The 13,015-nt window shown below is 49.8% G+C and overlaps 3 protein-coding genes across 3 annotated transcripts in view; all 3 read right to left on the bottom strand.

Moving 5' to 3' along the window:
* The window catches only part of AK88_05251 (uncharacterized protein), a gene marked incomplete at both ends in the record, with an annotated part of 8,697 nt that extends 3,421 nt beyond the window's left edge, over window positions 1–5,276 (bottom strand). Inside the window, 6 exons of the mRNA XM_012482853.1 lie at window positions 699–1,094; window positions 1,266–1,945; window positions 2,392–2,700; window positions 3,186–3,933; window positions 4,113–4,369; window positions 4,646–5,276. Of these exons, the coding sequence (XP_012338276.1) occupies window positions 699–1,094; window positions 1,266–1,945; window positions 2,392–2,700; window positions 3,186–3,933; window positions 4,113–4,369; window positions 4,646–5,276 (3,021 nt within the window). The remainder of the gene's footprint in view (window positions 1–698; window positions 1,095–1,265; window positions 1,946–2,391; window positions 2,701–3,185; window positions 3,934–4,112; window positions 4,370–4,645) is intronic.
* A 1,609-nt stretch (window positions 5,277–6,885) lies between these two features.
* AK88_05252 (uncharacterized protein) lies at window positions 6,886–11,463 on the bottom strand (the record flags this gene model as incomplete). Its single annotated transcript, XM_012482854.1, has 7 exons — window positions 6,886–7,989; window positions 8,161–8,789; window positions 9,289–9,372; window positions 9,409–9,783; window positions 10,154–10,258; window positions 10,497–11,238; window positions 11,386–11,463. The coding sequence occupies 7 exons, from the start codon at window positions 11,461–11,463 to the stop codon at window positions 6,886–6,888; spliced, it is 3,117 nt and encodes a 1,038-aa protein (XP_012338277.1).
* Window positions 11,464–12,409: 946 nt separating this feature from the next.
* On the bottom strand, window positions 12,410–12,838 carry AK88_05253 (uncharacterized protein; the record flags this gene model as incomplete). Its single annotated transcript, XM_012482855.1, has 1 exon — window positions 12,410–12,838. One exon carries the CDS (start codon window positions 12,836–12,838, stop codon window positions 12,410–12,412), a length of 429 nt encoding a protein of 142 aa, XP_012338278.1.
* Window positions 12,839–13,015: the final 177 nt, after the last annotated feature.

Consider the following 13,015-nt stretch of genomic DNA (forward strand, 5'->3'; position numbering starts at 1 on the left):
GTGATTTCGGGCTGAGGATGATCACATGTGGGTGTGTCTGTGACTGTGTCGTTTGTGAGTGTGTGTTGCGTGATGTCGGGCTTAGGATCCTCACATGTGGGTGTGTCTGTGACTGGGGAGTTGGTGTGTGGATGTATGATTGCGGGCTTTGGAGGTGCATGTGGGGGTGTGTCTGTGACTGTGTCGTTTGTGACTGTGTGTTGTGTGATGTCGGTCTTAGGATCCGCACATGTGGGTGTGTCTGTGACTGCTTTACATGTGGGTACGTTCGTGACCGCGGCACATGTGGGTATGTCCGTGACTGTGTCACCGGAGCCTGGTGGTTGTGTGATTTCGGGCTGAGGATGATCACATGTGGGTGTGTCTGTGACTGCTTTGCATGTGGGTAGGTGCGTGACTGTGTGGTCTGTGGGTGTGTCTGTGACTGGGGCGTTGGTGTGTGGATGTATGATGACGGGCTGAGGATGATCACATGTGGGTGTGTCTGTGACTGCGTTACCGGAGCCTGGTGGTTGTGTGATTTCGGGCGTAGGATCAGCACATGTGGGTGTGTCTGTGACTGCGTTACCGGAGCCTGGTGTTTGTGTGATTGCGAGCTCAGGAGCAGCACAGGTGGGTGTGTGTGTGGCTGGAACGGGGGCGTCGCAGGTGGGATGACGGGCGCGGTAATGACGCGGTCGGTCTGCGTTGGCTGAAACATGGGTCCCTGGAGGATCTTGGTCTGACGTAGAAACACCCAAGATGTTGTTATTCGTGTCGTCGTCCCGCAGCAAATCCTGCGCAAACTCCGGTGCAAACTGCTTCACTACAATCTGCAAATAGTCCTCTTTGACGTTTTCCCAATCTGTCGCTTCACATTGGTTGAGCACTTCTAAGTGTAGTTCGATAATCGTGCGTGTATGCACGCGTGGGGGGCGTGCGCTACCGGATGTGGACGGAGGTTGCCTATCCCTAATCATTTTGTACCCGTAATCGGGTGGCGGCGCGCCGCCGCGTTGTAGATGGTCCAATATTTCGTCGTCGAGTGGCGGTGACGGCACGTCACGAACGGTTCGATATGTTCGTCGGCGTTTTTGTCCGAGGAAGGCAAAGTACTACACAAAAAAAGGGGGGTAAAGAGGAGGGTGAGGACGGTAGGATAAAAGGAATGAACGCGGGTGTAGGGGCATATTGTTTAGAACGATCATATATGGGAGCCGGTTGGGATGTTCTAAGGTATAAAAATGCTGCACATGCGGCATGCCCGGATTGCCGTATATACTTACCTTCCAAAGGGAATAACCAAGAACGGCCACGATGACGGAAGCGAGAAATAACAGCACGGGAGTAGTGGCGGTAAGGACCGTGCCGGTTAGGTCAGGTGGGTAGGGGCCGCTGCCATCTGTAGTTTCACCTGGGATTTTGTCCTCTGGGCCAGGTAAAGGACCTGATTGTGCTGGTTGCCCATTTAATCCATCGCTTGGCGTCCATAGTGCATGGGATCCGCCAGGATTACCTGTTCCGGCCGCACCAGGAGTATGTAGGTCGAGACCGCTGAAATCCCCCGTGGAAACGGTTCCCGTACCATCACCACCTCCCTTTCCTGCCCCACCAGGCACTCCATCCGCCAAATCAGCATCACTGAAACTGCCACTACTACCCGATTGAGTTGGGCTCGTGGTTGGTGGTTTTGGTTTGGGTGGATTGAGAGGAGGGGGTTCATCGTTACCGCCGTCGATGACGGAACCTCCACCACTGTTACCGGGTTCACCATGTTTACCCGCTGGACCGGAAGGACCGGTTTCACCGTCCTGCGCTGGGGAACCTGAAGCACCCGTTGTACCCTTTGCACCGGATTCACGTGATGGAGCTGTTGGTGTTGATTCTGATGGTGCTGATGCGGGTGCTTCCGTTGATTGGGCGCCTGCTCCATCCTTACTCCAGCTATCCTTCTCAGTATCTTGACCTGCAAATGTGGAGCAGAAGGAGGAAACATGTCGAAGGCAACTGAAGTTTTGTGGGGTGGTCGGCACCATTGGTGCCGCGGGGACGGCGGGCCAGGAGAAGAACGGGGGTAGGGTGCCACCCGGGAACAGACACTCTCTGTCGCCGACACACAACACAACACAACACACAGACACACAGTGTGTGTGTCTGTGTCTGTCGACGTCTACCTGTCTACGTCGACATCTACCGGTCGACCCATCGCTCTACCTGCCGTGGTTGTCTCTCTCCCCCCGTCGCTCAGGGCTCCGCTCATTATCATTCGACGTGTGGTTTCTCTCGCTCCGTGTTGTCGCTCCCGCTGTGGCGCCGGAAAAGTTGTTTCTTTTTTTTTTTTTTTTCTTGCGCTAATAGTGCACGGGACATACACGCACAGGATGTGTGACTGCACCCCGCGGTGCATGTTACTCTCGACTGGGGAAGTACCCTCCGGAGTCTCTGGACTATTACTACCTGAGCAATCCTTGGGGTCCGAAGAAGGGTCGAACGTGACAGACACACTTAAGATACCTTCCCCTACTTCTTTCTCATGGGATCCTGTGGTTACACCGCATGCTGACTTAGACTTCTTACCTGCTTCTCCTGCGCCTCCTGTAGATTTACTATCACCCTTATCCCGCTGTTTCCCATCTTGCCCCGGTTGTGACTGCTGTGGTGGAGGTGGTGGTACGGGTGGCGGCGCTGAAGGTGGTGGTTGCGCAACTTCCTCCGATCCTGCTACTGTGGCAGGTGTGGACATTGTTGTAGTTTTCCCTGCTTCTTGTGTTTTTTCTTTTGGTTCTTCTGCTGCCGTTTGGCCTAACAATGATGGTAATATAGGAACATATGGGTGTGTAACACGTGCCGGATGAATGGAGAGATGCAGTGGGTCGAGGTACGACTCGGTGGACTGCGATGGACTGGGTCACGCGGCAGCAAGCGCACGGCGAGATGAACTCGGTCGACTGAGTCGTGGTGGATGGTAGTCGTACACTTTTATGTTGTTGTCGCCGTCATCTCGTCCGTCTGCACCGCCCGTCGCCGCTGCCGTCGTGTACGCCACTGTGCTCGGCTCAACGAACGGGGTGATGTTGCGCACCGCGCTGTTGGTTGTTCCCGTGTCCGTGTTTGTGGTGGAGGCACCCGTGCGGTCAGTAGTCGGCCGTGTATTCATAGTGGCCGTATGTTCTTGTTATGCGCATTCGTACCATTCATGTGCTTACCTGCTAGTTCTTGAATTTTCTGTTCCACTAGCACCTTAACCTTTTCAATAGTTTTCACCGCCTCCTTCGTTAGTTTCTCCTCGTCTTTCTTTATTTCAGGGATTTGCGTTGCGTCCACCTCTTTCGGGTTATCCATCTTCATCTTGTCCACTGTATACTCCTTCCACTTCATATTACAGTCTGCCCCCCCTTCTATGTGCTCCATGCCTTCCAATATGTTGGTTTGCTGCAATAACCATTCTACTATTTTCAAATTTACTGCGTCGACGTGGTGTTTATTATGTCCATACCCACACATTGTGCACTTCCCTTCCATTACAGGGCCCCCCAGTCCTCCGTGTCCATCTTGCTCGGGACTCTTCATCTGCTTAAATGCTATACCGGCATATTCTGTACCTCTTCTCCACTTTTCTTGCTGTGGACAATACTTATGTCTCAGTAGGTGTCCAAATACATTCACTACTTCACATCTTAGGCTATTCTCTTCTTCCTCATTCATGTGCACGCCGGCGTTCCTATCCTGTGTTTTTGTACCCCACCCATTTGCAAAGCCTAATGCAAGAGTCATGAATCTACATCGTACTACGTCCGCCACTTTTTGGTCCACGAAATGAACCACACCTGTCGTTATATCATTCCAGCCCACATTATAACAGTTGGCACCATACGCCTCCTCGTGCCTTTTCTTTTCATCCATATATGTCTTAAAATCATCCAACACTTTATGCAATTTTTGCAGATGGTTTTTCTGTATTATGTACATGAAAATAGAGGGATACGTATGTTCACCTGTCAAGCACAATGCAATGTCCGGAAACATGCACTGTGTTATATATGCATTCACCCTATGGACCAGGTCTACGGTTCTCTATGCCTGTTTATTCCTCCTTCTTGTTCTTTCCGTGCTCACTGTCCACGCGAACTTACATTAGGAGGAGACACCACGTACACTGGCTTATGCTTCCACTCCGATAATCTGTCCCCTTGACATTCCCCTGCTGGGGCAGTCTTCGTTCCTTCCTTCGGTCCGGCAGCGGCAGCACCAGACTTACCATTACTACCACTACCACCAGATGATGTCGTCGTCGTCCCACTTCCCGATGACGGTGGTGATGCCGGTTTCGCCGCTACTGGTTTGGCCGCGGCGGGTGGTGGTCGTCCGTGTTCCCCTTGTCCTGTGTTCGCTGGAAGGAAGAAGAGGAAGAAGGATGAAAAGATGATAGAGGAGAACTGGTGGACAGAGGTGGTGGTCGGCGGGGCGGCCTGTTCGGATGCGTCGGGTTAGGTGGCCGGTAGCAGTACACTTATTTGTTGCCGTTCTTCACCGCCGCCGCTCCATCCATCGGCTGTTGCCCCTGGTCCCAGTGTTCAATTCCACGTTTTCCTTGCTCCCGAATTTTCATGAATATTGCTCCTGCATGCCTCCTGATGATTACTCATTCTACTCAGTATGCTCTTACCATTGAAATGTGCTTTGCCTTGACTTCCTGCACATTGAGTAGCGTGTATCCCTGTGTGCGCCTTTTCTGCCTCTGCCCGCATGTCCTGTTTCCTCTGTGTCCAGTCCTGTCCTGAACATCGCGCACCGAATGCGGCGTTCTTCACTCTGTCCGTAACAATACTATCGTGCAACATCCATTGCGTAATTTTCGATTCAGGAATAAAACCCCCTACGCATGTATTCCCAAATTCCCAATGCACACACTGCCTGCTTCTGCTTGGTCTTCCTGTTAGCATTTCATTTACATGTCCGTCCACGGCGTTCAGTGCATGGTCGCGAATACGCTGCTCCCAGCATGCCAGCTGCATTATTTTCTGTATATATACACTTCCTATTATACATTTCATTCCTTCTTCTAACTGGTTCATACTTGTGTTACCCCCTCCTTCATGGACTATTGAACCATCACCGTTTAAACCTTCTATGTAGAACATTAACCTTAGTAGTAATGCGCACATTTTTTTCTGCTTCTCAGCGAAATTTACGCCATTGTGCCCCTCCACCTGACCACACATTATTTCTGGTATGCCGTCGTCCTCATCCTTGTCCCCTTTCATATTCTTCGCAATCTCATTTTTCAATTTGTCCATTTTATCCCACATCGCTTTCTGTTTTGTGCAAAATGAACGGGATGAACATACATTTATATATATATAGCTTATACCGTCTCCCTTGTTGCTCGTGCATGGAACATTATACCACATATGCATTGTTCTATATACATGGTACCCCACACCACGTTGCATTCGTTTTACCCCTATATGCCTCCACCATATTTTTGTGCACTTACATTAATTTGTGTGTCTGTCTGGGAGCCTCCCGCTCCATACTGTTGGACCCACGTTACCCTTAGCTTTGAAATAAAGTCCTTACCTTCCGCACTTCTCCATAATACATCCTACATTAAGAATAGAAAAAGGAAAAGAGAAGAAATAAATAAATAAAGAGAAGGGGATTATGCCATGTTGCAATGTACACCACATGGGCCCGTCCGCCGTGTCCAAACTATACTCACTCCCCTTTAATAAAAAAATTTGTGTACCCAATTACTCATGCTGCGCGTTCCCCATACTTTTCGTGTGTTATAATTCAACTTACATCATCCGCCATGGGCTTGTCTCTACTTTTGGCGTCTATGTCTATTGGTGATGTTGCCTAGGGTCGCAGCTGCGTTTGCTCGGAGAGACAATCTCTGCTCCTTCCTTCCTACACTCGGCCACTTCGTCGAATCCGGCTCACACTCGGCTACGTCGTCGAAGCGCGTTTTCTCGGAGAGACAATCTCTCCTCCTTCTTACACGCGGCCACTTCGTCGAATCGTTGTTACAATCGGCTACGTCGGCGAACGGCGTTACTCGGAGAGACAAGCGCTCCTCCTGCTTACACTCGGACAATCCTTCGTCGACACCCGTTACGCGGACAATCCCGTTTACCCGGCTACGTTTGCTCGGAGAGACCATGTGCTCCTTCGTACACTCGGACAATACTTCGTCGAACCGCTTCACTGGGACACTCGTGTTTACCCGGCCACGTTGGTGGACGCGTGTGCTCGCAGAGACAATCGCTCCTCCTTTCGTACACTCGGCTACGTCGTCGAATGCGTCTTACTCGGGCGTGTGTGCTGGGAGAGACAATCTACTTTTTCTTACACGCGGCCGCTTTGGTCGTCGCGTGTGCGCGGAGGCACAATGTGTACCTTCTTACATTCGGACAATCCGTCGTCGACGCGTGTGCGCGGAGAGACAATCGCTGCGTACGCGCGAATGCTGGTGCGCATGCTATATGTGTTCTGCACTATACCCGTAGAATGCACGTGCGCAGCTTTTAATAATTAATTTCCCATAAAGCAGAATACTACCCCTTCATAGTATTCATTGAAAGCTACATTTTATATGCATTTAACCGGTACCACCCTGTCCCCATTGTTGTATTAATAGAAGTTGACTACACAGAAAAAGAACAAAACAAGGCAAAAGTAAGCACAAGTAAGCAGAACAGAGCAGAAAAAAAAAAACAAGAAGGTATGGAATAGTGCAAACAAGAAATATATTATGTATATCACATAATGCAGTACAAGTGGTCTAATGTTAGCTTTCGTTATTTCCCATTCATGTGGCCCGTCATCCGAATGTCAGAGCTTTTCCAATAGGGCATCTACATATAACTCCGTATCCTGCATACCCCTGACTTCATCCTAATGTTAACACTGTTGCAATAGGTCATCCACATATAACTCCGTCTGTTGCATAATATTCTCGATTTCGCATTCTTCGATTACGGACGCAAGGATCAGTATCCATGTTTTAGCGGTTAACGGTTGTTTCATGTAAGGTTGCTTATGCAGTTGCGTGCATGGTGCAACTTTCACTCTGAGTATATCGTCTGCGGCCATTACTTTTTCCACTTCTAAGTCTGTGTCAACTGCAGGAACGTCGCCTGTTGCTGGTATGTGCTCTTCGATATTCTCTAACAAATGTTGAAACCACTCCTCTTCACTATATGTATTCATAAGCGCATGTTGCTTTGCAACCCATGCGTTCCATGCATGCAATTTGTTCCTTTCCATGGTTGCGGCTGCCCTGTTCTCACTGGATGCTGCGTCTGTCGCATGTTGTTGATAATATTGTTTCCAATCCGATTTCAATTGCAAAAACCACGGCTGCGTCGTGCACTCCCGCAGAATATCTTTGTTGCGGTCAATCCAGTGCATCCAGTGGGTGCATTCCGACGTCGCGTGCGCGGGGTTGGAACGAGCATTCTGTTGTGAATCTAACTGTATGTTTTCCATACAACTCCATGGATCGGGGTCCTGTTGATGCGGTGGACAAGGGTCCGTTGGTAACTGTATGTATTCCATACAACCCCATGGGTCATCTTCATCAACTGGACATTGATATGGTCCGCAGTCAATCGGTGCATCCCGCGTTGTCGCATCGTCGTTTGGTGAATCGAGGTGCGCAGCACACACCGTGGAACTACTGTGCCCGTTTGCAGCGGGCTCCAAGTCTCGCGCAAACTGCTCCACCAGTATCTGCCAATAGTCCTCTTTCACCGTATCCCACTCGGTCGCTTCACATTCGTTGAGCACTTCTAAATGTAGCTCGATGATGGTGCGCTTATGCACGCGTGGGGGGCGTGCTCTACCGGATATTGACGCAGGTTGCGTAACCATCGTGTAACCGTAAGCGGGTGGCGGTAGTTCGCCGCGTTGTAGATGCTCCAATATTTCTTCGTCGAGTGGCGGTGACGGCACGTCACGAACGGTGCGAAAAGTGCGTCGTCGTTTGGCGAGGTACGCAAAGTACTAAGCAAAAAAAGGGGGGTAAAGAGGAGGGTGCGGACGGTAGGATAACAGGAATGAACGCGGGTGTAGTAGTATATTGGTTCGAACGATCATATATTGGAGCGCGTAGGGAGTTTCTGCGGTATAAACATCCTGCACGTGCGGCATTGCGTGATTGTCGTATATACTTACCTTCCATAGGAAGAACGCAATGACCCCAATACCAACCACCGCGGGAATGATCGCGGGGGTGTACGGGATAAGGTCTCGAGGGTCGAAGGGTTTCGATGGAGGGGGAAGGGTAGGTTGTATTTCACCGGTCGTACTACCTCCTGAACGCGAGGATCCACCCGTAGTAGTACTACCCGTGGAACCTGGTCCTGAAGAACCTGGGCTTTGGTGACCAGTAGAACTCGGACCAGAGGAACCTGCTCCACTTGCCCCACCACCACCAGCTCCAGCACCTGCACCACTGCCACTACCATCTGCCGTTACTTCCCCACCAGAAATACCACCTCCTGAGGGCGCTTCGCCGCTGGTTGGGCCGCCTTCGGAACCCGATTGATTTGGGTTCGGGTTGGGTTTGGGTTTGGGCGGATTGAGAGGAGGGGGGTCATCATTGTCGCCATCGACGATGGCTGCGCCGGAGTCGTCATCCTTCTTGTCACGCGTGTTACCGGCCCCTGGTGTTTCGGTTGATGTTGTTTCTGTTGCTGTTGTTATGGTTGTTGGTGGTGGTTTTGGATCAGATCCCCCTGCTGCTGCTGGTTCTGCTGGTTTTGTTTGATCCGTTGTCTCTTTGTTTGCCCCTGCTTCAGTTCCTATATGGGTACCCCAGGGTAAAGAAGAACATGGATGAAACCGAAGTTATGTTTCGGATGCTTTTGCCCACGGTCGGCCACGCGGTCCGTTGCTGATGGTTTTGCCCCACAGTCGGTCGGCTACACGGTTGAGCACCGGTCCGTGACTCGTGGTCCATCGCGCATCGTTGGCCACGGTGCGAACGCTGGTTGGCTGGTGCCACCCCGGGAAAAGACACTCTCTCTCTCCCACACAACACACACCACAACACACACAGACAGTGTGTGTGTCGACCTGTCTACCTCTCCACGTCGCGCTACCGGGCGCGGCCGACCCATCCCTGTCGCTCTGCCGCTTGCATTCTCATTCGACGTTTGGTTTCTCTCTCTCCGTGTGGTCTCTCCGGAAAGGTTGTGGCTTTTGTTTTTTTTTTTTCAATTTTTCTGTTGTATCTATCGGCTGTTGCACTTGTGTACTCTCTGTTGTGTAGTACTCTACTGTTGGTCCGTCAGCCTATACCTGAACACTCCGATGAGGTAGAAGAGCTTCCGAAACTGACACTTACGCTTACGCGATTCCCATCATGCACACCCTCCTTAGTTTCTGAACTAGGGGAACATGTTGACTTTGTTTCCTTACCTGTATCTTTATCATCCTTCGCCTTAGAATCAGGGTCTGCTGATGATGCTGGTGTCTGATCATCCTTTGCCCTTTTGTCCGGTCCTTGCCCGCTGGCTCCCTTTGGTCCAGCGGGTCTTGCATCACTTTTTGCCTCATCTGGGACTGGATGAGATGGTGACGCAGGCGGGGGTCGTGGTACGTCCTCGGACGCTGTGGCATCTGTCCTTCCTACTCCCCCGGATGGTGCCTGTGATTCAGGTGCCGGTGTACTGCCTGTACCTGAAACCCCTGGTGACTGAACCGCCGGTGGTTGCCCCTTCTCACTACTTTTGTCCTTAGTAGTGCCTTCTGTTGACTTCTTGGCGTCCTCTTTTTTCTCCTTGTCCTTCCCCGCTGAAAATGAAGAAAGATAGAAAGATGAAATAGATAATAAAAAAAAGGACACAAGTGGTAGAAAGAAGGGCCAGGACGGTGTGGTGTGGTACGGTCGGGCCGACTCGGTGACCTCGGTGCACTTGGGGCTAGATGGCAGCAGTACAACTTTTATTTGTCGCCGTCGGTTATCCCTCGTCCGGTGCCGTCGCACCGCGGTTAACCCCGTTCACACACTCATCGCTCATGCGAAGTGCAGTGCTTTTCCGCCCGCGTGCGTGTTGTTGTTCCCCCCCGCGTGTGCGTTGTTGTTGTGGTGATGGCGGCATCCACATTCGGCATTACGGTCAGTATTCGTACGTATTCGTGCTTTCTCCCCATCGGTCCTTACCTGTCGGTCCCTGTGGTGTTTCCTTTGCTGTCGGTGCTACCGGTTTTGCTGGCGCTTGTGTTGCTGCATTGGAGGCGCGTTCCTGTCCGTTCTTGTCATCCTTCTCTGCAATAAAGGGCAAAAATGGGAATTACAAGGGTTAGTATGTACTTTTTGTGTTCTTGCAAGGACACAGGAATGAACGTTGTTCACATATCTGCATCTTGTTGCGCGTTGCTCTTTCCTATTTACGTCGCAATATTCCTTCGTTCTTTTCCCTTTTCTTTTTCCTTCTCGTCCCTTTACTTATCCGTTCTGCTATGTTCTAATCTGTCTAATTCTGCCCCAAGGTGCCCTGCCTTACCTAACTGCGCTTTCTTCACCTGTTCCCTTTTTTCTATGCTGTCCGCTGCCTGTTTCCCGATTTCCGTAAATAGTTCGTTGATTCCTTCCTTCAATTCATGGACTATCGGAGCAATCGGCAGCCCTTGCGTATCCTGTATAGTGCCATTCCCTAGGATTTCGTCTATGCTCCATGCGTCCTGCCAGCGCGTCGTGCACAGTGCATGTCCTTGTACTCTCGTTATTGCCTTTTTGAGTGTACTATTTTGCCCTAACCATTTCTTTACTTCCGCATTTAACTCAAGGTCCCTTATTTGTACATCCGAAGATATGTTTCTACCACATGTTCCCTTCTTTATTAAACCTGCCGGAAAACTTCCTGGCCCAGTGTCCATTTGTTCCATTGAGTACCATGCATAAAATATTCCCCACCTACTCCTGCACACGGATTCGTGTAATACTTGACTGAACATATGTACTATTGCACATAGCAAGTGCGCCCTTATTCTTTCACTGGTGTCATCTTCCCGCTGTCGAGTACTTTCTGTACTAGTCCACCCATTCATGAAAAATAAGGCCCCTACCATCAGTACGCATACAATTTTATCGCCCACCGTTTGTCCTACTCCGCGCACACCGGCGGGGTAGTTCTGGTGCTCCCATCCTTTGTTATCACAATTCGATGCATACAGTGTTATATCGTCGCGCTCCATGTAGTCCACAAATTCCGCCATGACCTCTTTAGTCTTGTTCCACACCATGTCCTACAATGTAAGAGAAACACAGGAAATATGTACATGCGCATGTGTGCTTGAATGCTATGTGCCCCGTTACGCGTCATTCTCTCGTGTACCAATAAAACCGTAGCACTGCACGCGCCGTGTTGCTGTTCTATGCATGTATGTGCCTACCTCATACTGGTCCTGATCCTCAATCCCGGCGGCGAGTACCCATTGCACCAATGCATTCGCCAAATCTACTGTTCCCATATTGTTACCATGCACTGAAATACAGGGTACCGCTCGAAATACCTATACATTACTATTATTCGTATTCTTTTTATATTACATGAATTCGCTGTTGCGTCCACTGGTAGTCGATAATGCTGCTCCTTTGTGTGTGCACGGCTGCGGGCCGTGCAATCAAATATTCCATAAAAAGATAAAAAATGAAGCACACAAACATAGAAGGAAGAATGTACAAAAACACAAAATGTGCATAGGAATTGCAAATACAGGGCACAGGGAAGAAACAGAAAAGAAAACAAAAGAACGAAAAAAAAAAGACAGACAAAAATAGAAAAAGGTACAGTACACTACCGTACACACGCAGCACCGTCATGAATATACACCCCCCCCTTTGTACACCGGTCTCCACTAAACGCCTTCACACACACTGTCGGCTCTGCGTGCGTACAATAAAAAACCGCAGTAATAACAACAGCATCAATGCTTATGCCGTTGTTGCCGCCGTGCCTGCCGCGTCCTTCTTACGCGGCTATTGCGTCGCACCGCGTACTGGAACCGCTGACTCGGCCACGTGTGCTCGGAGAGACAAGCTGTCCTTATACGCGAATGCGTATGCGCATGCTATATTAGTTCTACACTATACCCTTAGAATGCACGTGCGCATGTGTTAATAATTAACTTCACATAAAGGAGAATTCTACTCCTTCATATTATTCATTTAAATCTACATTTTATATGCATTTAACCTCTGCAACCGTATCTGTATAGTCATGTTAAAAGAAGTTGACAAGATAACAACAAACAAAAAAAAACAAAAGCACAAGTAAGCAGAACAGAGCAGAAAAAAAAACAAGAAGGTATAGAATAATGTAAACCAGAAATATATTATGTATATCACATAATGAAGTAAAAGTGTTGTACGATTAGCATGCGTTAGGTCCCATGCATGAGCGCCGTCATCCTAATGTTAACACGTTTGCAATAGGGCATCCAAATATAGCTCCCTATCCTGCATGCTACTCTCGAGCTCGCACTGTTGTATGACTAATGCCAGGATGAGTATCCATATTTTAGCGGTTAACCGTGTTTTCATGTAAGGTTGCTGATGCAGTTGCGACTGCGGTAAATCTCTCACTCTTAGAACATCTTCTGCAGCCATTACTTTTTCCACTTCTAAGTCTTTTTCGACTCCACGTACTTCGCCGTTTTTCGATTCTGTCTCCTCCTCTACATTATTCAACAAATGCTTAAACCACTCCTCCGCGCTGTATGTGTGCAGTTGCCGATGTTGTTGCGCTATCCACTGTCTCCACAAGTCCAGTTTCTTCATCGGCAGGGTTGCCGCTTCACCCAACTCACTGTGCGCGGATACGCCGTTGTCCTCGTTTGCCGGCATGCGCGCACGCAGGTATTGTTTCCATTCCGATTTGATTTCATTGAACCATGTTTGCCCCGTGCACGCCTGGAATAGGTGCTTGTTGCGGTCAATCCAACGCAGCCACGTGGTAGTGTGGGATGTGGTTATGTCTGTGATGTCGGGCTGAGGATGATCACATGTGGGTGTGTCTGTGAC

This window comes from Plasmodium fragile (genome assembly GCF_000956335.1).
Source record: "Plasmodium fragile strain nilgiri unplaced genomic scaffold supercont1.108, whole genome shotgun sequence".
In the NCBI taxonomy this organism is placed as follows: Eukaryota; Apicomplexa; class Aconoidasida; order Haemosporida; family Plasmodiidae; genus Plasmodium; species Plasmodium fragile.